General features: G+C 43.1%; 1 protein-coding gene across 2 annotated transcripts; it reads left to right on the top strand.

Annotated features, from left to right (window-relative positions):
- The first annotated feature begins 30 nt into the window (after positions 1–30).
- Positions 31–26604, top strand: fbln1 (fibulin 1). Of its 2 annotated transcripts, XM_028430585.1 has the most exons (17): positions 31–325; positions 3263–3371; positions 5433–5562; positions 8532–8691; positions 8927–8989; positions 9082–9168; positions 9251–9388; positions 9480–9617; positions 9863–10006; positions 10091–10213; positions 10312–10437; positions 11171–11290; positions 11372–11503; positions 11642–11765; positions 15816–15961; positions 17148–17288; positions 26080–26604. In XM_028430585.1, exons 1-17 carry the CDS (start codon positions 268–270, stop codon positions 26217–26219), a joined length of 2079 nt encoding a protein of 692 aa, XP_028286386.1. In that variant the 5' UTR covers positions 31–267; the 3' UTR covers positions 26220–26604. The 2 variants fall into 2 exon arrangements, with proteins under 2 accessions (XP_028286386.1, XP_028286387.1); XM_028430586.1 differs by lacking the exons at positions 15816–15961; positions 17148–17288; positions 26080–26604 and adding an exon at positions 12238–13178.
- The last annotated feature ends 1058 nt before the right edge of the window (positions 26605–27662 follow it).

Below are 27662 nucleotides of genomic sequence, written 5' to 3'. Positions count from 1 at the left end.
GTCAGTGGCCCCAGCCCGCCCCTCACGGTGCCATAATTAGACGCTCATTCCTCCAGTCACGCTGCAACTGCGACTCCATCACATCCACTTCTTTTCCGCGGACTCAGACTTTTTTCTTGTTTTCTTCTTTTTGTTTTTTGTTTTTTAAAAGGAGCACTACCGTTTATTCACACATCCTGCAGAACTGCCATCACAGGGAAGTCCAGCGAGCACGAAACACCTTTTTTTCACCCCCCTTCAGTTTGAAGTTGAATCTCTGCTCATTCAATGGCTCCGCGTGCAGTGCTGCTGCTCTGCTCTCTGTTCGGAGCTCTCTATGGCCAAGGTAGGTTTACCTTTCTGTGTGTGTGTGTGTCTCAGTCCTGCGGGACGACTTTTAATTGAAGCAAAAGCTACGTGTTGGACTCACTGAGTTTGTTAAGTTGAATATTATGCAGCGTGATGACATCTTAATGCATGAATATGTCAAGGAATTTACAGTAGGAGAGATTAAAAGTCTCAGGGGAAGGGATGCGTTTGTGGGACTAGTTGAGGCATGTGATAAAAGCACAGACTACAAAGCTGGGTGCTTCAAAGTGGAGCACATCTGTGAAATTAAACAGGGCTTAAATTCTTTATTCTGTCATTTGATTACAGGTTTTCTGCTTCTTAACTTAAAGCTCCTACAAACAAACTATATGCATACTGCTAATATTGTATACATGTACAAAAAGTGAACTGTCCCTTTAACTTTGTTCTAATTCACTATTTATGCCACAAATAGATGCACATAAGCGGTGTTAAAATGCATTTTGAGAGTTATCTCTGGCCACACTGCTTCTGTACTTCCCTCCCTTTAAGGCCAAGTGTCCTGGTGTGCTGTGATGCTGCGTCAGAATGGCTGGTGTCTCACTAGGACCGGAAGGTCTAGACAGACAGGCGTGATTTATACTGGAACACCCACAGCAGGGTCACACAGGTGTAGGATGAGCCATATCCAAATGCTCCCCGGGCCTCTGGTCACATATGGGGCAGTTTTCACAGTCAGCAGGGGCACTTTTTTCTAAGCTGCCGTCTTTGTGGGGGGTGGTGCCATGGGTCAGTTTGGGGTAAAATTCAGGATGGTTCTGCTCAACCACTGTGTGAAAACAGACAGACAGACAGGCAGGCAGGCAGACAGACTATCTGTTGTGTAACAGCCTTTTTATATAAACAAGACTGAGAGAAATCCCTAAATAAAAGCCCCAGAAAGTGCCTATGAAAGAGATGCACACTTCTGTTGTGATGTCTGTTTCAGGCCAACTACTCAGTCTGGGCGGAGCTCCACCAGTGGGCTCATTAAGCCTTGTTTACATGAGGCGTCTAGACGCAGGCGAGCCATGTGCTGCTCTGCCAAGACTAGAACGGCCCTCACAACCAGCATCGTCATCCAAAATGGAAATTAGCCTTCTCCAGACAGACAATACATCACAGAACCACGGCATCTTAACCAGAGCGAGGCTGCGCCTGGTTTGCTCCTTCTGATAAAACACAAGGAGCCAGCAGCAGACAGCAGAGACGCTGGAATGACTCTGTGATGGTTAGACTTAGTTATCAGCACACACACAGAGAGAGGGAGAGCTACTGTGGGAAGAAAGCTCCAAAGCAGACCACCAGGAGCAGTTACGTCATTTATTATGTACGGAGTGTGGAGAGACCCCCGGAGAGGCAGAATTAAGATTCTGTTTTTCTGTAAAATCCGGAAAAGGTGCTTCTTGGATGGCTTTCCAGTTTCAATACGAGTGTCAGGAGGATGTCAATTACTGGAAAAACTTTGAAAAACATACAACATACACACAGTGGGTAGACTCTCTCTACAGGGTCATTAATGCTTTAATATGAGCCATTGATGATGTACAGATTATCAGCCCAAATCAGGCAGAAAGAGAGAGAGAAAATGTGTGTGTGTAAATGAGAGAGAGAAAGACAGAGGACCTACTTGGTAGACTGATTTCAAAGTCTTTTAATATGCTATTTCATTTCATCCAGCTGCTACAAGGTTTATTGGCCAGAGGATACGGTGATGTGCCAGACTTCCAAAAGTCAGTAGTGAGTCAGCTAATGTGTCTGTCTACTAGTAATAAATCCTCTATCCTTATTCACCTTATTCTGCCAGGTGAATCATCTGTCATGTGGCAGCACAGTGCTTTCATTCTGAGCCTCAACGAACCCATATTCATTAACATATAACAACATTTACAGACCCCTCTAAACTATATAGAAATGACCTGTTTTACTGCAGCACTTTTTATTGTGTTTATCAATACAGAGAGTGTTTACGATAATGACTATTCCTGCTTCTGCCTGATGATTCTGATTTAATGGTTATAATAAAATTCCACCTTCACCTCTGGGAGAAAGCAGCAAATCTCTAAAACTGAGGTCTGCTATTCCAGACACTTGTCCTCCCCACCTAATCTAAGGTTTTATCCGAAACTTGCCTCACTCCTGCTAGACTTCTTCACAGCAGACGGTCCATCGCACACAGATGGATTTGTTCAGTGTGTTTCACAATCATGATTTCCAATAATTCAAAGTATTTAGTCACTAACCAGCTACGACTCGTCCTCTGCTGCAGTGGATCAACACAATTTATTTCACGGTGAGTTTGTTTTGTCTTTGCTTTCCTTCAGGGGACATAGTTCATGTCCCTCTTATTGGTTTGAACCGTACACAAGGAACGCCTGAGAAGTGGACCTGCCAAAGCTATTTCACGTTTGGCAGATCACACAAACCACAAGTGGATGAATGTAGTTGATGTGATTGCGACGGGCTGATTGTTTACAGAGTGGAGGCATTCCACGCTCTCTAATCCACATGAATAAACAGCCAGATCATCACAGAGTTGGTCGTGCTCCAGTCAAAAAGCCTTTCTTTTGTGTCTGCAACAACACAGTCATCATTCATAGTCTTCGCCAAAAACAAAACAAAACAAAAACTGAAAGCTGTTTCAATTGTCAGACAGATTTTAATTTTGACGAATCAAGATTGTCATTTCTTAGGGTTCGACAGCCAAAGATGCTCATAACTCAATTAGCAAGAGCGATGTGTATGTGTTATATTTTATTTATCCTGCCAAAGTACTGTGTTCATGCTTCATGTCAGAAAACAATGATCGTGAATTTTGAGTGTGTGTTCAATCATAAAGGTGTCAGACGCAACGTCTCCTGACCTGCACTGTTTACGACAAATGTACTTCTGTCACATGCAAACACACCTTGTGTTGTTTTTTTTTTTTTTCAAGGAGCAGAGAAAATGTCCATTGAGGACTGCTGTAAAGACGGCCTGAAACGCGCCAGTGACAACGAAGACTGCTCATCACTTCCTCTCATATCCGAGTCAACCACATGCAGGTAAGCTGCTGTCTGTGATTGTGAATGTATACGGCCGGTATGAATGCTCACGGGGGCCTTTTTTTCAGATATATAAGTCATTAAATATTACTTTACCCATTTCCTATCTGCACTACAGAGGCTCCTGCAGTAGTGGCCCCAAGAGATTTGGCCTGCAGAAATGTCTGTAGGCCCTTAATATGAGATCGCTTTACCTTACTCCCATAAACCTCTAGGCACATTATTCTCTTCACGTGAGAGCAGGAAACGCTAATAGTGATTGGATAATAAGAGGTCTGTTGGTAACCCTAGAAGGTGTGCTGCCACAGGTTCAGGCCCCATAAGCCAGTGACATGCTGCTGTGAACACTGATGGCAAACACATTTACTACAGCCACCCTAAGTGATCCCAAATTTGTCTAAATTATAGTGTGAGGGTAAGAAAGGAAGAGGGGCAGGGATTTGTGGGGGGAGAAAGATGGTGTAGGGGAGGTCAGAAGAATGCCTGTTTCAAAACCCAGGAAATACCTTAGAGGTGAAACGCAGCAATGAGGGAGGATGGAGAGAGGCAATAACAGGAAATCTGAACGATTACTTCAGACACCAAAGGGGGAAAAAATGTACAGGAGAGAAGAGAAAAGAAAAAAAAAACCAGGACCACAACTGTGCCCTTAAAAGGTTCTGCAGAGGAGGTGTGTGCCTTGACGTGAATTTGAGATCTACAGTAGTTTATGTGGAAAGTCATTTCTGGTAAGAGTTGATAAAGAGGTTTGTTGGAAATGAGAGGAGAGAAGTAAAGGGGGACTTTATGCTGTCTGTCTTGTAAAACTGCACTGAGACAGACCAGACAGCAACAGCCAGACTCTCTTAACTGATTGGACTCCAAATGCTGCACAGTGCAGTGAAATCTGATCTGAACTGAAACGTTACCCAATAACCAATGCATTCATAATAAATGTTGCTTTTGACATCTAAACAATAATCTCACATCATTCTCATATTCTCATTGGATGATCTCCTTTCTGGTCATTTGAAACCTGAGCGGTTTGTTGATGAAGATTCTCAGTCATCCAGGTCATAATACGTAGAGAAGACTGAAGCAAGGCGCCTGGACTTGTAGAGTTTTGCTTTAAAGATTGGCTTTAATGCAACAAGACAGTGTAGTAGAATGAACAAAACCAGGAAGTCCTAAAGTAATCAGCCACAGGGCTGATGTACACAGGTGTAAAGGTTTACAAATGGAGGTGGAGGGGTTGACGGTAGCTGCTACTTTACTCCAGACGTGTCCCCCTGTGGATGTGGCTTCCACAACATCATGCCACTTCCCTTTTAGATTTAGGAAAGGCCTTTCTTGAGATTAAACAGATCCACTCCTCCATTTTTTGGCTACTATATTCATACAATCACAGAAAGGCACAGTTTTCATTACAATGACCTGGAACACTGACATTATCTTATAATTCCCTAGTGGATGGTGGATGATAACCTTTAGGTGGCATAAGGCCCCTATAGTCATGACTGTGTGACAAAATCCAAGGGGCTGAGGTTAGCTGAAGGATTTCCTGTATCAACATGTTACTCACTTTCTGAAGAAATACAGTGTTGGACTGATTCTGCCCTGATGTAACTGACCACAAGCACACTCTATGTACTGGCAACTGTTAGTCACCCAACTGCTCTCTGTCCTCACAGGATCCAGCATGCTTATCATAAGGGAGTGGTTTGTTTTAGTGATTCAAAAACCAACAATCCCACAGTAAGTAAGGAGATGTGGAGGTCGACAAACTATCAATTTAGGACCGAAATGTTGGTTTAACTCGGGTGTAAAACAGAACTAAGGCCCTCAGGGAATACTGCTGAGATGTCAGCATTGCAAAGCGCTTCCACTCCCCTTCTCTCACCCACTCAGGAACCACTCAACCACGCATTTTTTAGTGTGACACAAGATGCCCTTCAGCTGTGCCTGAGGCTGGTTTTAATGGGCAGAGGTTCTTTGCTGCAAGAAAATTATTGATAGAGCTGAGACTAAATGCACCACCTGTGTTTTGTGTGTTTGTGTGTGTGTTTTTGTGTTCTTTTCCAGGATAGTGCAAGAGCAGTGCTGTGTAACAGTGCTGGAGGATAACATGTGCAGCACTGGTATCAACACGGCCAAAGAGCAAGGAGTCTGTGATTTTCTGTACACTAACACCTGTGAGACCAAGACCACAAAGGTGTGTTCATATCTATTTTATTAACTGTAAACAGAGACAGAACAGAATTATATTTCTTCCTCTACTCCATCAATCTACTCTACATCACTCTCTTGGACAGTCATGAAGAATGATTGGTGAGTGTGATCGTGTGTGTGTGTCTGTGTGTGTGTGTCTGTGTGCGATGAGCAGGATGAGGCATGTCACTCCAGGGAGAAGTGGAGCTTGTTGCTGTCATAATTATAAAATATGAATTCATCCCCGTAAAGACTGTAGAATCGTTCACAGGCTCACAGCCAAGGATTGTTTTTTTTTAAATTCCCTCTCATCCAAACCCTCTGTGCCCCTTTATACATATATATAACACACATCACAGCAACACATCACCGGGATGAATGCTGACAAATGGAAAGGAGGGAGGGCTAGGGGTGAAAGCTGATGTGTTTTCTGCAGGATGAGGTAAATATCAGTGGGCCATCTTGTCTTTGCTTGATCAGCTGTAACGTGCAGGTAGTGGCTTGTGCATAATTGTGCCCAGGTGAGGTGAATAAGACAAAAGATGTACAGATGAGAAGGACCTGGTTTCATCTTTTCTGATAGATACCAGGTTTGTTTTCACTACATTCACAGTATTGAATGTATGTTATTTACTACTGTGTTGGAAAGTAACCAAGTATTTGTACTTCATTACTGTACTTAAGTAAATTTTTATGTATTTATACTTTATTTAAGTAAAAATAATCGTGCATACTTTATACTTTTACTCTACTACATTTTGCAGCTGTTATCTGTACTTTTTACTCCACTACAAATTTTAAAAGGTCTGTAGTTACAAGTACATTTATGATACAGTTGTGTTCATGCAGCTGTGCTGGACTGATGAGAGGTCAGACATGAAGATGGTGTCATGCTGCCAGCTGTGTTTCTATAATGAGCCTCAGTCATGATGCCGGTGCTCTGGCTCAGTGAGCTAACTAGTTAGCTGCTGTCTGCTAACACAGGTCCATCCATTAATGTCTGATGAAGATGAATCATAACATGAATCTACAGCAGGAACACTGACACAGTAAACATGCTGAATGCCTGTTTGTTATCAGCAGCCTCTCTGTTCACTTGATGCCCACAGCCTGCCTCATGACACACGTGTTCATGTTCATATATCCTTTGCAATGGAAATCAAATATATGTATTCAGTGCATGAGTACTTTTACTTTTAATACTTTAAGTACATTTAAAAGTAAGTACTTAAGACTTTTACTTAAGTAGGATTGTTGATGTAGCACTTCTACTTTTACTCAAGTATATATTTTGCTGGTTCAGTTCTTCCTCCACCATTGCTTATACTGCAAAAATCATATTTTTAGTGACACCCATCATTTTTATACCATGTTCAAGTCTGAGCCTGCTCATATTTGGACTCTGTGAAGAATCTGGAATCAAATTAAAAGCTTCAATCAACTAAAAAACTCACACTTCCCAGCTGAGCCGGTGTTGTGATGACTGCCCATGTGGCTTGAGAAACAGTTAAATAAAATAAATACTATTGAAGATGTTCAGCTCATTGTTATCCGAGGATGAGAATATTTTCCGTTACTGTTGTATAATGAACAAAAACAACACAAAATATGAAAAAAAGAATAATCTATGGTGAGGTGCTTATACTCCTTTTTTGGATAGTTTTGTTGTGTGTTTGAGTGCATGCTTGTTATTGTTAGGCTGTTTAAAAGCTTTGAGCCAAACCAACACAACTAACATAACAGGATCGTTTTACAAGCTGAAGTCATGCCACAAATACCGACTGGTGTTGTGTTTTCTGCAGGATCCATTTCATTCTCTTTAAATAGGGGCGGATAGGCATTATAGTGTGAGACAAGGATGGGAAAGCATGAAAGGTTTCTGTGGAAGTGGAAGCATTTACTTAATATGAGGGAAAACAAGCCTACAAGGTCAAAAGACGCATGCACGTTGACTCTGGGTTTGTGCAAACAATCTGTTTGTTCAGATTAAAGGGCAGTGAGCTGATGAGGTATGGACTCAACAAGAACATATGATCATAGAATATTGGGATGGCAGTGAAAATTGCATTGTGTGCTGCTGGTCTGGAGACAATGCGAGCCTTCGTCAGGGCAGCTGTGGATATGTGACAGCTGTTTTCTGTGATCAATAGTCAGCTTTGCGTTTGTTGCTAGTGACACCTAGTGCTACTCAGCAAAGTTTGGAACATGTTGTGGAATGATCAGTTTTATTACATATTTTGTTCTTTTTACTAAGTCTTACTAAGTTTCTATCTCCTCAACTGACTCACATTAAACGTCAGCCTCACATTAACCCCCGTGTCTCTGTGTTTGACACATTCCTTCACCTCAACCTGTTGTATACATTGGGTTTCTGTTAGAGAGTAGGAGGTACAGTATAGGGGGCTGCTCTACAGATCTGGGTGTAAATAGCAGAATGGCTGCTGTGTGACTTTTCTCACCCAGGTGCAAAAAGCACGCATAGCTTTAGGTTTTATCTGCCACTGCACTGCTTCAAAGGCTCATTTTTAAGGACAAACAAGTACACACACGTGCTTATGACACATTTTCAGGTGTATATCCTCATTGCCCTTAAAGAAACAAACATGCCCATCCCCCCCTACATTCTGCACCTTTCTCCTCACTGACTGACATTACCAAGCTGTCATAAGGATTGATTGAGCAAGCATCAGCCAGGGGAGATGATGTCATCTCGTCTTTGTCTGTTCGTCCTTACTGACTTTTGCATCCTGTCTGTGTGCAGCCTGGCACTTGTCAGGTCTTCTTCATCCTTTTCTGTAGTTGATTGAGAGCCTGTTTGAGGCAGCTGCTTCTTCTACCTACTGTGTTTTACCAGCAAGTCTACTGACGCACATCTCCATCTCCTCTTCCTTCCTCACCAACTGTTTTTTTTCCCCACTCACACTGGATTCACTCACCAGCGCTGTCTAAAGCATTGTTTTCTGTTTTGTGTAGATGTGCTGTGACTGTTGTCTTCTGGGGAAGGCAACTCAGGAGCAGGGCCTACCCTGTGATCACAACCTGTCCCTGGGTTACCAGTGTGGCCTGGTTTCCAGGGCCTGTTGTGTTGATGGATCCCCAGACAACCAGAAACCACCAACACACCAAGCTGAATGTGGGTAAAAAATACACAACACTCTAACAAAGAGGTTTAATTACTGTACAGCAAAGACTGTAATGGGCAATCTGAGCAAAACATTGGACTCTAATATGGGCCCACACTGCCTCCTGGTGGATATGTGTGGTTATCGCCTGTAAACTGCACGGAGATATTCGTTTGAACTGATGGTTGTGCTGTAATATTTGATGCATAAGATATTAATAAGCTTATTCTTCCCTTTCTCATATAGTCCCTAACCATGATGACAGCAAGGACAATGGAGTTAACTCAGTTTTGATTAATCAGTGCAATGGTAAAGTGTACTGTAGTAAAATAAAAAACACTTTTCTATAAGTGATCGTACCTAAAAGAGCTTTCATTGTGTGATTGTGTTGCTTCTTATAGGGAAATGTGCTCAACTCTGTGTGGGCAACAACACTTGCGCCTGTTCCAAAGGCTATAAACTCAAAGCAGATGGAAAGAGCTGTGAAGGTAATTCAAAATAATCACTTTAATAGTGTCAGTTATCAGGGCCTCAGACAACGGTAATGGCTGTCTTCCTCTTCTCTCTTAGATATCAATGAGTGTTTGCTTGGAGCCAGCAACTGCCGAGGCGGAGAGCGATGCATCAACACAGAGGGCGCATTCCGTTGCCAGAGAGAGATCAGCTGCGGGACCGGCTATGAACTCACTGACACCAACAACTGCAAAGGTCTTCTACTGTTTCCACTTTGATCTGTGCATCTAAGTCAAGTTTTTGGCATGTTGGTTCAATTGAACTTTTATGTGATATCTTCATCTAGATATTGATGAGTGTGAGACTGGTATCCACAACTGTGCCCCAGAGTTCGAGTGCCAAAACACCCAGGGCTCATTCCGTTGCATCCCTAAGGTGAAGTGTTCAGCTGGCTTCATCCAGGACGCCCTTGGAAACTGCATTGGTGAGATAAAGACTGTGGAGGTGCCACAAGTCAGTCCGATGGAGCCAGTGTTACTGTGACATCTGGAACAAAAAATACAAACTATATGAATTCAAACATGTTAAAAAATGAGCATATGAACACAGATCAGCATGATTACATTAGTCAACAAGCCGCAAACCATCACACCTCACTTTTGGGGAGGCGTCATGACAACCATCTGCCTAATGAGTCTTTGATTTTAATTTAACTATGTGTGTTTTCAGATATCAATGAATGCGTTAGCCAGACAGGTACCTGTCAGCGCGGACAGGTCTGTATCAACACAGTTGGCTCCTACATCTGCCAGAGGAACTCTATCAACTGTGGTCGAGGGTACCACCTCAACGAAGAGGGCAGTCGCTGCATTGGTACGCCTGAAAATCTTTCTACCCACAGCATCTCACTGAGCGACCTGAGGCGGACCTGATGGTGTTTTTTTCTTGCTTCAACAGATATTGACGAGTGTCAGAGCCCTGATGTCTGTCCAGGTCACACATGTATCAACCTGTTGGGCTCCTTCAGGTGTGAGTGTGAAGCTGGCTACTTCTTTAACAGCATCACTCGGGTTTGTGAAGGTAAGTTGGTAGATCTAGATGTTGCTGTAGCTAAAGTGTCAATAAATGCAGCATTTGTGTTTCCTCGTGATTTTTACTGTGGCATATTTGTATTTCAGACATGAATGAGTGCAGACACCATCCTGGTCGCCTGTGTGCTCATAAGTGCGAGAACACTCTGGGCTCCTACAAGTGTAGCTGCACCATGGGCTTTACATTAGCCGCTGATGGCAGGAATTGTGACGGTAAGAAAATAATCTAATTGAGGCGAATTCATATGGTACACAGGGTGTATTGTGCATACGTACCACAGGCTCTACAATGGCTATATTCCCAGTATCTGAAACAATAGAAACCACTGTTCCTTTTTTAGCTGGACAACTTATAAAGTTCCTGATTCATTTCCATATTTGACTCTGGTGTTTTTCTAGTCCTCAAGCATTGGAGACAGACAGGCAATCAATGTCTGACTTAGGAAGTACACAACTGGACTTTATCAGAGCAGACAGTAGTCTGCATTGTGTGTTCCTGTCTATAACAGGCCGATGCTATGAAATGGTTCTGATTGATGAGGAGAACCATGTAAATTTCATTTTAAATCAAGGCTTTCTTGTTTCTTTAGCAAGAAGCCATGTAATAATTGGAATAATTACATTTGCTACGTTTGTCTGTCTATACGTAGTCAACACATGCATACCCGGAGCGGTGGGCGGCTGCATTCACCGCACAGGGATCAGTCAAGGCCTTTAGTGCTTTGCTCAAGGGCACTTCTCGTCATTCCTAATTTTCCTCCGTGTTGCAACAGTAACCCTTTAGTGATAACTGGCCTACTCCAACCTCTAGGCCTCGTGGTCCTCTGAAGAGCCACACATTGTATCGCAGACATTTCTCTTGATGTCTGGAGTTTTCCTTAATGGCCTACAGAGCATGTCTTGCCTGCAGCATTGCACAAATAACAGTAGGTGTGTCTGTGTGCAGACTTGAACGAGTGTGAGAGCAACCCATGCAGTCAAGAGTGCGCCAACGTGTATGGTTCCTACCAGTGTTACTGTCGCCGTGGCTACCAGCTCAGTGACATAGATGGCATGACCTGTGAAGGTAAATAAATGCAGTAGTTTTCTAAGAGACTGGATGCTCTCTGGTTTGACTCTTTCCTCTGTATTTGTGTGATCCTTTCAGACATAGATGAATGTGCCCTGCCCACTGGAGGTCACATTTGCGCCTATCGCTGTCACAACAACCCTGGTAGCTTCCACTGTTCCTGTCCTGTGAATGGCTATACTTTGGCGTTAAATGGACGCAACTGCCAGGGTGATTAAGATTAAGAAACCTTTATTAGTCCCACAATGGGGAAATTGTGGGGAAGTGGTCCTTCGTGTAATCTTGGTATTTATCACATTGTTGTGAATGTTTTTGAAAACTTTTTTTTTAACACTTTTTGTCTCCCAGATGTTGATGAATGTGTGACAGGAACGCACACATGCACAGAAAATCAGAGCTGCTTCAATGTACAGGGAGGATTCAGGTGTCTGTCCTTTGAGTGTCCGAACAACTACAGACGCGTCGGAGAGACGTGAGTATCTGAATCACTGTGTTAATCATCAAAATCTGTATGTGTGTCAAAAAAAATACGAAGATTATTAGACGGTTACACAGAAGGCCTCACAGAGCAAGGGCTGTGTTCAGGTACATCAGTCTCAGGCTTTTTCAAACCAACCCTGATTTGTATGAATGGTTCAAGGCCCTGCATGTCCAGTATGCTCAATGCTGGCTGTAGCATGTTCTGTTGTTTTAGGTTGATGAAATGCATACTGATATTTGTTTCAGTCTCAGGTTTGGCACACATTGTATCCTCACCATTGACAAAGCACCTCTTGCATGATTCCTCCACAGAGGGCACCATAACTGGCATTAGGCTGCTGAAAGTGACGTTTCTTTCACTGCATGCCTTGCACGGCAAATGAAATTCACACCCGGTCTCTCTTTCTCTCTGTGCCTGTGTTTTGTTCTGCCCTGCCCCGCTCCACTCTCCTCTCTTTTTGCAGTCGCTGTGAACGCTTGCTTTGCAATGACTCTGTCGAGTGCCTGACCATGCCCCTGAGAATAACCTACTACCACCTCACCTTCCCCACCAACATCCCCGTCCTCACCAACATCTTCCGCATGGGCCCCTCCCACACCGTGCCCGGAGACGACATCCAGATTGCCATCCTCGCTGGCAACGAGGGCGGTTTCTTCAAGGCTGATCGGATGCCCAATGGTGGTGTGATGTCTGTGGCAAAGCTCATCAACAAACCGCAGGACTTTGAGCTGTCTCTGGAGTTGAGGTTGCGTCGCTACGGCACAGTCACCACATACATGGCTAAAGTGATGGTGTTTGTTACCCAGGAGGAGCCCAGAGTACCTTATAATCCCCTACTAGAATAAGCACAGGAGCTTACAGAAATTGCTACACTCTTAAAAACGATGTGTCATTTTAACTGTCTAATATCACAAAACACCTGCAAGGCGCTCCTATGTTATGTTGTTAGTAAAGCATGGTGATGCAATCTCGACTACTGTAGCATTTAATCTATAAAAGATTGTACAACTGTATATGTATCGACCACTAACAAATACAGGTGCCAAATGAATGAAGGTTAAACATGACACATCATTTTTTAAGACTGCATATCAAAACATGCAATAAACACACATCAGAGGAAAGAAGCACCATTTTTAGTTTTGTAGCATTTTACTTAGTCAACTCTTTAAACACTAAACTTTCGAATCTTTATCCAGCTGAATGAGTTGACGCATTGTCACAGACACTACTGTAGGTGGCGTTCTAGATCAGGCTAAGTCACGAAATGGTAACAACCCAGGTCTGCCTACGACTGAGTGTAACTTGATGATGGTTGCATGATAAAGTCTGACGTTTTTGCAGTATTTTATGGTTTATGTGTTGGATGAACAGTTTTCTATTAAAACTGAAATAGAAATAACACATGTTCAAGTCAAATCCAGTTTTTGATAATGGTGCATTGTGGGGTTTAATCAAATACAGCGAAGGGAGCAGTTGGAATGTGTGGCCAAATCACAGATGGAGGCATGAAGATTTCCCCTCACATAGTTTCATATTACTATTATTCCAACAGTTTCAGTAAAAGGCAACGATGCATGCAAATCTCCTGTTATATGCATGTAAGAGTGCATTCAGTGATATGAGTGGAAAATAATCCAGGGTATGATATAGGGTCCTCTAATACATATAATCTGAAAATATAATAATATGGTTATTAATTATTGTTTGATTTATTTTAAATATCCCTCTGCATCAGAAATATTTTTAAACAAAAAAAATTAATGCATACACCCTGAAATCACACTATTTATAGGGTCAGTAAAGTAGTTCCATACCTTCAAATTCCAGCCATGAACCAGATTGTTGCAACAATCCCGCTTCCCAAACGTCAGTAGCCGTGCACGCCAGCTACATCTTTTCTGTGGCAGCTATTTTCATGCACATGCTCTTTAGCTCCCATTACATTTTGGGCTTAATGTGAAATGCACAGATTTCCACTGCATACTGCGGGTGTAAACCCCAAAGCAGACAGATAATCCAAACGAAGGCTGAGTATGTGACACGCGATGGGATGCAGTGGCAAAGGAGAGGGAAATGTGCACCAGCAGGAGAGAGTATAAATAGTTTGACATGCTGTGAGGCTGCTGCCCGAGGGCTGTGGCTTATAATAACTGTAAATTCAGATGTCCCAGGTTCCTCCTGTCCTGAGCTGTCAGGCCAGTAAGGATGCACTTGGTCCCTAGTGGGGATATCCTTAAAATAAGAGCATAGTGGCGCACAGGAGTTTTTTCCTCCCCTTTGACATTGAGTTATGGGGCTCTGGGCTCTGGCCGGTGGTCTGAACAATTTGTGGTACAGCAACATCACCGCGCACAAAATGAATGATGCCCTGCAGTGTTTGTGTTGGGGCGTTATCAATGTGCCGACTATAAATAATAATTACCAAAAAAATAAAAGGCCCTACGCTTGACCAGAGGACTTTCATCCAAAAAGTCTGTTTTTCTTTCTGGTCTGAAAGTATTGGGGTTTTTCTCCTGGGCAGGGCCACGTGAGGCATGGGGAGATGAAGGAGACGTGCATATGTTAGTGTGCATGTGCGTGTGCATGACATACACATATACACTAGCATGTTTTGCATGGACATATTCACAAGTGAACATAAAGAGGTGTTTTTGGTGCAGATGCACCAACACACACAGAACTGTAATTACCTTTCGTTGCTGCCCTGACTTTGAAGTGTGTGTAAAAAGGGGCAGTTCAGCCTCGGTCATTATCTTCTCGTAAATTTACTCTCTAACCCAACAGCTTTCACCTCGTCCTCTAGAGCCCCGCTCGGGTCTTTCTGCAGCTCAGGCCGTGGCATTATAAACTAGGAGAACATTTTGTGGGTTTGGCCTGGGCCAAAGCAAAACTTGGACCCACCCGCTAATTGCTAATTACAAGCCCCTACCCAGTGGTGGCTTGACTTTTTGTCAGGGGCTTCTCTCCTCACTCTCCATGAAAGAAGCCCTGCAACCCAAGCTGGGCCTGCGCTTTGAGCTGCAGCAGATAGGTCCCCCGAGGAGCGCCAGAGATCCACGGCCCATGACTCACAATGTGGCTATAAGGCTGCCACGCACATTAACTGGACTTACACATGGCAACTTGGATGTTTTCATAACCCAATATAACCATGTTCTGACTTGTCTCCTTTGTGAAGGCCGAGTCTCAGTTTAACATCTTGAATGTCATAATCAAAGCTTTTATTTTGTTTCCAAAGTTCCCCCTCTTGATCATAAGTCCCTCAAAGGGAAAGTGCTGATTTATGAGGTTGTTAATGCCTTAGAAACCTCTCTCAAAGCCTCCTGTAGCAGACAGGTAGTGAATGGCAATGCTTCAGGTGGCGTTCGCTTTAGGAGCAAGCGTGGGCCCTTCATTCCCCTCCGACCTGTCACTGATTAGTCTGTGGAATAAACAAAGCCCTAAATAATAGGATGAGAGCTGCCCTGGGGAGAGGCTGGGGAGTTGTCTAGTCATGTTCCTCACAATTTAGGAGTCTTTTAGAACACTCCCTTGCCCCATAAATCCTCCTCGAGAGATTATCTGATGTGAAGCCGGGGATGCTCCGCAAATCCAAATATTTTCCTGAGCAGGTTGTGGATCATTCTCCGTGAGTGTAGTAATTCATTTCCCACACAGCTTGAAATAGTGCGTCAGAAAAGCATCAATGGCAGTCTCCACAAGCTACAGAGTTTGGCTGCTGCATGAGCTTTGGCCATTGTTGGTTTATTATTCTTCCAAACCACATAGAATTTGATTGTTTTTGATGTTGAGTGCTATATCCAGTGCCCCTGCTGTCTTGTTCAGATATTGTTTGTGTAGCGGCCATTGGAGTTGTCCCACTGAGTTCTTGCAGTGGGCTGCACCCAATGATGCCCTGTTATTGTGAGCTTTAGAAACCAAATAGTGGTTGACTGTGAAGTCTTTAAAAAGATGGTACCTAAAGGTCAGAGGCCATGTGTGTGTTTGTGTTTTCTTTTTCTTTTTTTTCTGGGTGTGTATGTTTGCTCTGTTCTTCAGAATGCAGAGGCTTCAACGGTCTGACACCATCCGCTGCATGAAGTCCTGTCAAGCCAACGACATTGCCTGTATCCAGAATCCCACACACTCAGTGTCCCACACCTTCATATCCCTGCCCACCCTCAGAGAACTCACCAGGCCAGAGGGTACCAGTTCCTTTTTCCCTTTCAGTCATACAAAACATGTTTTAATCCAGGCAAGAACAAAAAGTGACTAAAGGGACAAAAACATTCATATGTTAACAACAGAAGCAACTCTTACACTAAGTTTCTGCCAGGTGTGATTGATTTGATTTTTGTCTTACATTACATTTACATACTTTGTCCAGAAATTGTAAAATATACAAATCCTTTCTCAGTAGAAATCAGGTTTATCAAAATGCAAGAATGTCTTCACCTTAAGGACAAGGTTGTAGTCTGAGGATGACCAGTCGGCTGAATAGAGCAGCGATGTACTGACGGGGGTGAGGGTCATCTTCCAGGCTCTCTCTGCCACAGCTGAATTCAGCAACCTTCTTTTTCACCATGCATACCATGTCCTCATTGTCCTCCTCGGATAATATGCCCCCTGAGACTGAGATGATGCTGAGACAACTGTAAGAACTGTCTGTTACCCGACACTGAAGTACTACATACATTTTTGACCTTATTGGCTGACTTTCCTAAGCCAAAAACATATCAATCCTCTTCCCTCTTAGCAAGGAAGCAAATATTTCCTGGGAGTCTTGCGGATCAACAAATAGGAGGACAGTATGACAATGTGTGTGTTTTTTTGGTGCTCTACTTTTTTCTTTTGTTCAGCTTTTTCCCATTAAATCTCTGCACTCCCATCAACTGCAATTCCCAGCAGTTGTCAGAATCCGTATGACTACCCTTGACCCCCAAATTAGCTATTCCGCGATGCTCTTCTATGCAGTCCGAGCTTGGCTGGCCTTCACTGAAGTGTAAGTGCCATACTGGTTGAATATAAGTAACCACGGTAATCATTTGCAGGCAGAGACAGCTGACAAGCATCTATTGGCCAGCATACAGCCCATGTCTCAGACACACTCATGCTCAACGTCACGGGGAGTTAAGCTCTTGTCATTTCTCATAAGCTCCAAGTTGGGGTGTAAAGGACTTGAGGGCCTTTAGCTGAACAACAGCACAGAGAAGCCTCAACCTCTCTGTGACCCCCTCAGTGTACGATAAACACAGACGTCCTTCCGTCTCCCATTTTATTGTCTTTCTGTTAAAAGGAGAAAAACAAGAGGAGTTGGCACAGGTTTAGCTTGGCATAATGAGACGTTAGGCTCCAAAGGCTTTTTTGTGTCTAATTGTTATCTTCCAACAGAGATTGTTTTCCTGAAAACAACGGTGCCGGCTTACGGGTCCTATCACTTAGGCAGTTACGACGTCAACTTTAACATCCTGGAAGGCAACGTGGAGAATGCCTTTGACATCATTAAGCGAATAGAGAATGGAATGTATGTGGGTAAGTATAGTGATTTTACTTTAAGCCAACCTGGCACATTTTGATAATCACAGTGTTATAACATGCAGAGTGCACCACCCGATGGCCTCTGCGACTGGAAATTGCATTTTCTTTTTGACAAAGGAGGTGGTTTTGCTGAACTCAGATCTCATGTTGAAATATATTTATTTTATTATAAATCAAATGCACATGTGTGACTTAAAAAGGTACAAAAAGAATGTCGGGACTCCTTGACATAAGTACATCTGACACAGGCTGTTATGGTCTTTGCAGCGTGGTAGCATCATGTAGCTGTCATCATTGCCACGAGGACTGTTGTGTGTCTGTGTGTGGAGAGCTGTCCTCTGAGTGGCTCTGTGAGACAGACGAAGGCCTGTTTCTGTCTCACCAAATGTTTGGCATCAGTTTTCACAGTCTTGTGGTTAAACAAAGTACCATTTAATTCCCTTATCCACGGCTATGCTTATCCCCAAAGATCATTACTTTCCACAATAAGTTATGGTGGCCTGAATGTACAGGAATGGAGAGTATAAATCCACACTTGTGTACTCAGATGCATGAGGGATCACAGTTGACAGGCAGTTCATCATAACTACCTGTTCAGTGACTGCCACCATGATAAATAAGAGCCCTGCAAGTAGGAGCAGCAGATACCATCACTGGTGGTGTTTAACAACAACACATGTTTGGGTACAAGCCAGTCCCATCCTTTAGTCTGGTGTTGACCCGAAGCTGCTGCGTGCCTGTAGGCGAGCTGAACTGAGCCATGTCCTCGGGAGAATGAGGGTGTTCTCAGCCCGAGGATGACACATTGTTGGGCATGCCTAGGTGTTTTTGTGTTGGTTGTATGCTCAGATGCATGCAGGCTGGTAGTGGAAGGACAGTTTCGTCTTCTTGTAATGATGGATGAAGGGATAGTCTTGTCAGTATGCACATCTGTCTTTACAGAGCAGGAGGGAGTGAGGCAGGAGGAGACAGTGTGTGGCTGTCACTGGTTAAGGGTGCACGCAAGTGTTCCTCTCTTGTACACTTGCAGAAACAGATGTGTGCTTATCAAACACACCCAACTTCACACAGACACATGAGAGAAAAGTGTTTATCACCAGAAATAATTCACATAAATCACAGTAGAAGAAGTTATAATTATATTGTCCTGTCTTATAATGGTATGTTTTCATTGGAATGCACAATGGTGTAATTCTGCACGAGTGATAAGCCTTATTTTGTAATATATCATCGACTGTGTGTGTGTGTGTCTGTGTGCATGTGTCTAAAGAGGATTTAAAAGAAATTCCCTGTTTATAGCGGCGCTCATTTGCAGGGGCAATGTGTGTGTGTGTGTGTGTGTGTGTGCAAGGGAAGGAAAGAGAATGAAATTGCAGAGAGAAAGACAAAGTGAGAGACTGTAATTCAATGAAAGAGAGAGAGAAAATATGTGGAGAAGTAATCCTGGGCGCTGTGCTTCATGTGGTTAAATGTATTGTTCCATTTCCCCACGCTAGGCCTCAGTGTCTCGCCGAGCATTAGAGCACTTAAACTGACAACCACATGAAAGGCCTGTTTGTGAGGAGCCACTTCTCTCCCAAACCCATTGGATGCTTATTGGATGCAGCTCTTGCATGTTAGCACCAGTTGCCCATCGCAGATCCAAATTGAGGCCCTGTGCACTGGAGCCTTTGGTCACTGACTACTCACTGTGAAGTGTGGCGTCCATGGTGCGATGAAGGCCCTCTTTTGGTTTTATTTACAGGGTTGTGCTGCTGGTGCTTTGGCCCGCAGATGCTGCTGTTGCGTAACCATTGTATGAGGCTGGCTGACGTGTCACTTCAGGAAGCTTAGTTTCCAGTATCTCCTGTGGCTCCAACAGTGGTATTACAGAGTGGTGGGATGTGAAGAGTAGCAGACATTGAGGCTCCACTAATGAACAAGTGTGTGAAGTCAAACTAACTTTGGTCATTATTTTTGGACACTTTTTGTGTTATTGAAAGGGACAAAAGAGGCAATTAGCAATCCTCAGAATCTGTAGCTAACTTGAAAAAGTGATTCCTGAAAGGTTTGGTTGGCTGACACTCTTTTCCGTTCCACTCGCTTACACTCTATTTGAAAAACAGTTGGCTGCACACATAGCCATGCAGTATATGCACACATGCATGCACACACACACATGCACCATACAGTATTGGCTAACAGCAGCACACCACAGCACAAGAGCCACACAACTCTTTCCTACTTCCCGGTCATCCATCACTGGCTTTACCAGCACTGTCACATCTGGATGACAACCTCGACAGCCTAACGCATCTGTGCAAACACAACCATCCATCAGCACTTGGAAAACATGATCAGAACCAATCAGAGTCTTACAAATTCCCCATGACAACCACAAGAGCACAGGAGAGACCACCCTACAGGTGTAGACACACACATTAAAACCACCAAAGTGATGTTTATTTCCAACAAAGACAGCCTGTGACACACCATTACACTCATTTGGATATATAAACATGGCTGGAATGCGTTACTCAGGCTACATCCACTTTTAATTATAAACAGGTTGTTTGAATTGAACTGATAGTGGGATGATTCATTCTGGCAGTCGGTAGGTAGACAGATGAGCCCTATTTTAGAAAACACTGGTGCTGTGGAAGTGAGTCCAAAAATGTTGCTGGTTCCCTTGTTTGATTATCTCCCACATTAAACGCTGGTCCTCCTTTTTAATTTTTCATTTATCCAGATCAGTTTTAATGAGCATGCATTCTTTCAGCTTTGCATTAACAAATACTTAGTGCTTGTTGATGGATGTTTTATGGATGGAAATGTTGCACACCAGTAACTTGTGTCTTTACTCAACCTTGACTACTATCGCTGTGTGTAAATCCATTCTGATTTACAATCAGTAGCCAACTGTGGAATTAAACAGTCAGCGCATATTTAGGCGTCCCCTGGTGGAGTCCAACTTCACTCCTCTTCATGAGTAATTATTTGTCAAGGATGGAGCCATTAATCACAGCTGTCTAGTTTGGGAGAAATTGATTTTATTATGTAGTATTTCTGTTTATCTTACTGGACAGCAACAGATCTTCAGTTCATAAATCATACCCATCCTCTAGAGGAACTGAAAGTCTAAGACACCACAGCTAAGTTCCATTCATTTTTTTAATACAGGTGAGAATATGCCTTTGTGGTTTATTTACTGCTCAATGAAAAAAAATATATTTTGCATTGCCACTGGCAGTGCTGCCAGCCAGCAAGGAAGCCGGCTAGATGAATAAAAGAAGAGGAAACGGACAGTTTGTCTCTGTGCAGGTAGTCATGGTGCTGCCATCCACAGCGGCCGGTGGAATGTGAGCCCACTGTGTGAGACATGACTGCGTCTGAGCCAGCCGAGCTTGTGGCTCTGGCTTGTGGCCGCACTTGTGAGGAGCTAAGGACAGCCTTGTAGATAAGCAGACAGACTAGCTCCTCCAGTTTGAGTGGCTGTCATTTGGATGAATCATGACATGGCAGCGGCGGGCCCACCAGAGTGCGCCCAGCCCATAAGGAATTCTTGTCTAGAGATTAGTGTGGCTAATCAAAACAGGGTCTCCTCCGGTTGACAACCCCACAGCCAAACACGCAACGCTCCCCCTCGGGTGGTCTGCCGCAAACGTATACGTACTGATGAAGAGATAGTGATGCATGCCACATACACAGTCAATAAGACACTGGTGTGAACACATACAGTACATATTACTTGCAATAAAAATGTCTTAATAACTCATCATGATGCACTTATCTCCTACGGATTAGTAATGTATTTCATTTATGCTCTTTGCTTTCAGGCACTGTGCTTTAAAAAAATCCAACTTTGTTTAGTTAACCACTCAAAATGTTAAATGAATGCATTTTTTGAAATGTGGCATGCCAAAACAGATAGCAAAGTACCTTAAAAACTCAATCATGTTGTGTACTTTACTCCATTTATAATGTGGAGGTAGAGTATAATAAATAATCTGGATTTAAAAAGCAAACAAAGCAGTTTTTCATTTCATATCCTTTCCATGTAGTCTGCATTCAAGTCTATTTTATGCCTCTTAGTTATGGTTCTTTGCTTTGAAAGGTCACTTGTAATGTAGTGCAAAGGTTGTGGTGAAGATAATGGTGCATGTTATGTCATTTCAGCTGCTCTGGCCCACAACTGCTTAAACAGCATAGTCCAAGAAAAGAACCAGCCGATTCCCCGGGGGCTACTTTTCAGTGATGTCACCACCCAGTGAGTGGCACTGTCCAACAATGACCCATCACTGTTAATTGACCTTAAAATATCAAGCCACACAAGCTGGCCTTTCAGGGCAAAGGGGTGCTCGTGGATCCCAGCCCCTCTTTGGAGTGGTCAGGGTTGTGTTTGGACAGCCTGACACACGCTGACCATCCGTGTACCAGTGACAAAGATCTGCTCCCTGAGGGGCCTGTGCACTCTCTACTCATAGAGTTAGTTATGTTGTTATGCCTGGCAATTTGAGAGGATTATATTTCAGCCACACTGACAAGTTATCAAAACTGAAATTGGTTGTTTTACTAATGGGGTAACAAGGGAGCTAGTTAGCAGTTTCTCTGGCATGCCCTCTAGCTTTTATGGACGTTTTGGAGAAAATCTTTCAGGCAGTAAAGAAAGAGTCATTGAACAAGAAACCACTCTTTGCTCTGTTTATATTTATGCCAGCAGCACTCAGAATGCAGATGCAAAACATATCGGAGCTGGAGCTGTGATGATACTGAAGAATGCCCTCCAGTGCCCTCTTTGTATACTGGAACTTTGTAAACCACCTGGATGCTCTCCAATGGTTTCACTGCAGTGAGCATGCATAGCGCCACAACCAGCGTGTCATTATACAATACTGTGGTGAGGCCAATGCATACTTTTCATTTGTCTCTGGTGTTAAACCCGTTCATTTTGGATTTTGTCATACACTTCCTCGCTGAGTTGTAGAAACCAAAAAACCCTGAAATTGTACTGTTTACATGTAACCCTTCAATACTGCAGACCTCGTGGCCATGAAGGATGACAAATGCCTCCTGGCATTTGCTTTACTTTGTTTTGTGGCGGTGTCTCTGCTACTAGCATGCATTTATTTAAGGCTATTTTCTACTTAAGGGGCTACTTCATGGTGCGGCGGAATGTTTTGGAGAGCGGACAGATTGTGCAGCTGTTTGTTTGATGGTAACTGTATAAACCAGTGGGGTCACCTTTGCACCCTGTGGTGAGATATCTCACAACCACAAACCTTTTTTCAGTGATACAACTGGAAGTTCTACTCAGGCCTCAGATGACATGACCTTGCAACCCAGTCACAGCGCAAATTGTCAGCTGCAGCATGTTGAAAACGTTCCCATGTTTATTTATATGAATCTCAGGTGGTATGGTAGGCAATCAAAGTCAACCTGTTTTGTGGCCGTTGGCTTTAGCCTGGATGAAATGTTAAAGATGAGTATGCGGTTGTGGTTTCACCTCAGGTTCACTGTGAGTACATTGAGGCCCAGCTGTTAGCTGATGCTTTCCCCTCATTGAGGATACCACTGTGCTTTTGATGGGAAGCTTACGGAAACACAGAGTCATCATGTTAGGATTTCTCAGAGGCTTCCAAGAGGTCACGTAAAAATGACTTTAGTATCAAGCTCCTTCGTGCAGAATTGGGCACACGAACCCGCAATGTAATAACATAATAACCCTTTCTTGTTCCCAAGGCTGTGCAAAAAAACACAAGTAAAGCAGAGGCTAGAAGATGAATGAAGATTATTATTTCAACAAATGAGGTGTTTCTTACAATGCCACAAACACTTCCATGACTGTGATACTTCTTACAGGTTAAGATCCACCCCTTTGGTTTGTTAATACAATTACATATCATTGGGGTGAATTAAACTGAACTGTGTATCATGTTAAGTGTCAAATGATCGACCACACGCTTAAGAGGAAATCTGGGGATTTGGAGGCGCTATTGGGCATCATAAAACAATTTCTGAGCACATTTGTGTCCTCTGCATGTACTAATTAGACCACAAACAAATTTACAAAACTCTAATGAGCCTCAGACACATTCCACATACTGCCCTGTTTAGACAAAGAAAAGAAACTCCACTTTAGATGTGATGTGTGCTTGTATGTTTATGTGGTGAGACTGTTAGACTTCTTTTCATAGAAACAGGAGTTTCAGAGGAAAACACACCCCCGTTGACCTTCTTTATAAAGTGTGTAGTCCTCATTAGAAATAGGCCCCACTTACTGTACATTGCAATTTAAAAAAAAAAAGACGCCTTAATGTGGACTCATGTCTTTGAGGTGGTCCATATTGTGCTCATAATGACATCTTACTCGTCTTCATTGCGTGCTTCCTCAACCCATCATGGATTGATTCTCTGTGATTTAAGGACATGGACAAATAAGAAACTTTTGGAACAGTATTTGCATCGGTCAACTCAGAGTTGCGTGCCATGTCGACTGGCTTGCGTCTGAAAATGATTTTCGGACTGTTTTTCCATGTCAGTTATTTTCTTAATATTGCATCTGCTGTTAAGTTTAAGCAAAGGTTAGTTCTTTCTGATGGTTTGGAAACAATAAAATCTCAGACCCGCGCCCCTCAGCCTAGTGTCACTATGCAACAGAATCCCAAAACACCAAAACAAGGGGGCAACCCTGGTAGGAGTGGGCCCCATTCCACACTCCTCCAAGTGCTTATCGGCAGAATCTTCTGGAATCTGCCGTGTGCCCACAGATCCTACTAAAAGAAGGACAAGAGAGCAGAATAAAGTGACAGAGAGAAAAAGAGACAGCAGTTCACGTTCCTACAGTGAGTTAAAGATGGATTCTTGGAGGAATGCCTCCATGGCTGTATCGCGTGACTGCGACTGCTCCCCTCCATCAAACACATGGGACTCATTTATCCTTGTGGGCCACAGTGATGGTGCCACAAACACCAGGCCCCCCTCAGGAAGCGCAGAGAGCGGAGGGGGAAAAAAAAAGAGAAAGAGTGGGTGGGGGGATTTGCCATCATACAATGCCAGTGTCCCAAAGGACCCAGCGGATGGCGCAGAATGGATCATCATCCCCCCATAGTGAATGACAACCAAATGGGTTTTACTGCTTTGTTACAAGTACCACAGCAAAGAGCCTCATAATTCAGCATGATCTAGGCAGTGATCTGTCATCATTTTGATCCATGCTGAGCTAAACTCTTAAGTCATCCTACTAAAAACTTGGACATTTTACTGACTCAGTAATGAATAAGAACAACACAAGTCAATCGGAAAAAGGCAGAAGGTGCTTGAAGGTGTGATACCAGGACAGTCATGTGATTGTGCTGCCTGACTGCACTCTGGTGATAGCTGTTCAAACACGCCAGAGCTGAAATGTCACCAGCTCTCTGCAGAGAAAGGTCCACTGACAGCCTGTATAAACACTGGCATTTTTTCCCTCCTGTAATCGCATGTTCACTTAAAAAGAGCACCCAGTGAATTCCATGGGAATTCAGTAATGCTCGGTTGCAGGAAATTTATTCTTCCATCTGTTTTACCATTACTGTTCATGAGGTTTGTTATGGGCAGGCCTTTAGCTTGTTAATATTATTTTGAAAAAAAAGGAGTGAAGGTTCAGAGTTAGGCTGTGTTTTAAAGGGGGTGTGTTGATGAAGCCTACCCTAACACTGGGCGTAGTGGTGTACAAACTGGACAAGTAACCTGGTTAATCACAGACCTAACACGGAGACAGACAGCCATGTTCACATTACACCTAAAGCCAATTCAAATTTACAGATTACACTACTGTCACAATGTGCACACACCTACAGGCATGCAGTTATCACGTTACTTATAGAATTCATCAGAAATCATGTGTTAATTTGGCTGCCGGGTGCACCTGCTGATAATTTGGTGGTGGTGGCCTTTTAAAATTTTCACCTCTACTTAAAATTATTTTAATAATCCCATCAGGGAAATTGCTTAAGGCTACCCAGCAATGAGCGCCACACACCAGTGAGTGCACTGGGGGCAATGCGGGCAAAGTGCCTTGCCCAAGGACACACAACAATGACTAGGGAGGAGTTGGGATCGAACCACCAACCTTCTGGTTATTGGACAACCCTGTTCTACCACTGATGCCCCCAATGCACCCACCAGCTAAAAAAACAATAGTAACGTATGTGATCTAATGATACCCAGAGTACTTCAAAAAGGGTGCTTATTGGTGATTGTCGACACTTGAATTTATTAAATGCCTTCCATTTGTGATCCAATGCACAGGATCAATGATATAATCCGCAGCATGAAATCATGTCTACACCATTGACTCTAGATGCACAGCTGTGCACTCAATCAACCTAGTTAGAAGTAAATACACATGAAGAGAAATATGCATAAACATAAAGACTGAGCTGTTTGTGAAAGCCATGTGGACAGCTGTATTGTATAAAACTGAGGGAAATAAAACACTGGCAGAACTGTCAGAAGTGTGAGACGAACAACTGAAGAGTGTCTGCTTTAGACAGCTTCTGACTAGCACACTGTTTTTCAATAGAGGCTTTGTTGCTAAATGACAAATACAATTTTTGGGCAGAACACCACAAAATAAATTCCAGTATTCTCGTTGTGTTGGAGTGGCAGAAGGATTTCTCAGTCTCAGCAGTACAAACCAAAACTATCTGCATCGTTAGGGGTAACAGAGAGGCCATATTCGAGGGTGACCTTTTGTACTATATCTACAAACAGAAACATATTCTTTTTTTTGTGACACCTTTTTTATGATCTTTGTCTCTTTTAGGTGTTGTTCGCCAGGTGAAGTCTCTGATTGGTCCACTGGCAACAATACTGAAACTCTCCATGCGCAACCTGAACACTCAGGGCGACTCGGGCCAGAACATCATCAACGTTCATGTCTTTGTCTCTGAGTTTTGGTTCTAAAAGGCCAGGTTGCCAGATTTCACCTACACAGTATTAAGACAACCATCATTCGCATTGGTTTTCTTACATCAATGCATAAATCAGTGTCAAGGTTTTTCTTTTTTGCTGAGAAGCTGCTTCGGATGAGAGCATGACTTTTTGTTTCAATGGCAAGCTCAGTCTTAAGTGCACAAATGTTGAGAAACGTTATGTTATTATGAATCTCTTTCATATCTATTTTAAATTGAACGTGCATGCATATAGAGAGGTCTAGGAAAAATAAGAAGATATACTTCTCATGACACAATAAGTCTATGCTATTGTAACACCCACTTTTTTCTTCCAGTGTGCCTTGGATGACGTAGGTTTTGTTTTCTATGGAATAAACACTATTTTAGTTACAGTATTTGTTTCAGTATTTCCTCACAGTGACATGTATTTATGATTATAATTTTCCTTGGTGTACTAAGGTCACGGAAACCCTGTGAGATTTGTAATATCTTGGGTGATGAAATCAAGTTGATTTAGATAATTCAGATTTTGTCAATATTAGATAACAAACAGAGACACAGGAACAGAACTATCTCGGCTGGTTTACTTTTCTGTGGCAAGTCCGTCTCCAAGGTGACGTTTAGAGCACTGTTTATTTTGCACCCAATAATATCTGAAGGCATATAGTAACAGCCTGTCCTCCCGTGGCCCTTAGGTGAGCTGTAATATACATGTAAACGCATTCACTTATGGTTCTCAGTTTAGAACATTGGGAAACTATTCAGACTTTGGTTGAGTAACTATGGAGGGAAACAAGGTGCAGCAGTAATTAAAGACAGCAAGCGCAACTACCGAAACCTTATTTCCTAATTACACTTATCAATGAGCCAGAACCTTTCTCCCCATCAAACACAGAAGGCATCAGACACACAGCCAGCTCGGAGCATGTTAGTAACAGCTTAACTATCAGACGGCAATCATCGCTGTGGCAGGGCCCAGCCAAAGCCTTCCAACGCTTCAAAGACGATAAAGGAGGGGGCACATGCATCAGGATCTCAAGTCGTCTGCTGTGATGGATTTTAAGGCTCTACTGAAGGGGGATATCCTCTTCAGAGGAAATAGAGGCCAGCAGGTCAACCTTGCGGTCGACATGAAAAGAGGGAAGAAATGTGTGTCTGTGTTTGTGTGCACGGCTGTGTGTGGAGTATAGCCAGCAAGCTGATGGACAAGCTTTCTTGCACAGTTAGGAAAAAAAGGTAGAAAATCCCCAACTAGTATCGATCAAACTTTTTAAAGTCTCTATCTTGATCAGTTTTTAGGTAGGCATGGCATGAGTGTAATTGTTGAAAAGAGCTATACACACATACAAGAATTAGATGAGCAATATTTTGTCCTGATTCGTCAAAGACATCTGTGATGCTGCGGTAAAGCGAGCATGCTAACCAGAGCGCTGTAACATACTGCTCCTTTAAA

The sequence above is a fragment of the Parambassis ranga genome, chromosome 19 (assembly GCF_900634625.1).
Source record: "Parambassis ranga chromosome 19, fParRan2.1, whole genome shotgun sequence".
In the NCBI taxonomy this organism is placed as follows: Eukaryota; Metazoa; Chordata; class Actinopteri; family Ambassidae; genus Parambassis; species Parambassis ranga.
This window is presented reverse-complemented; position numbering and strand designations above follow the sequence as displayed.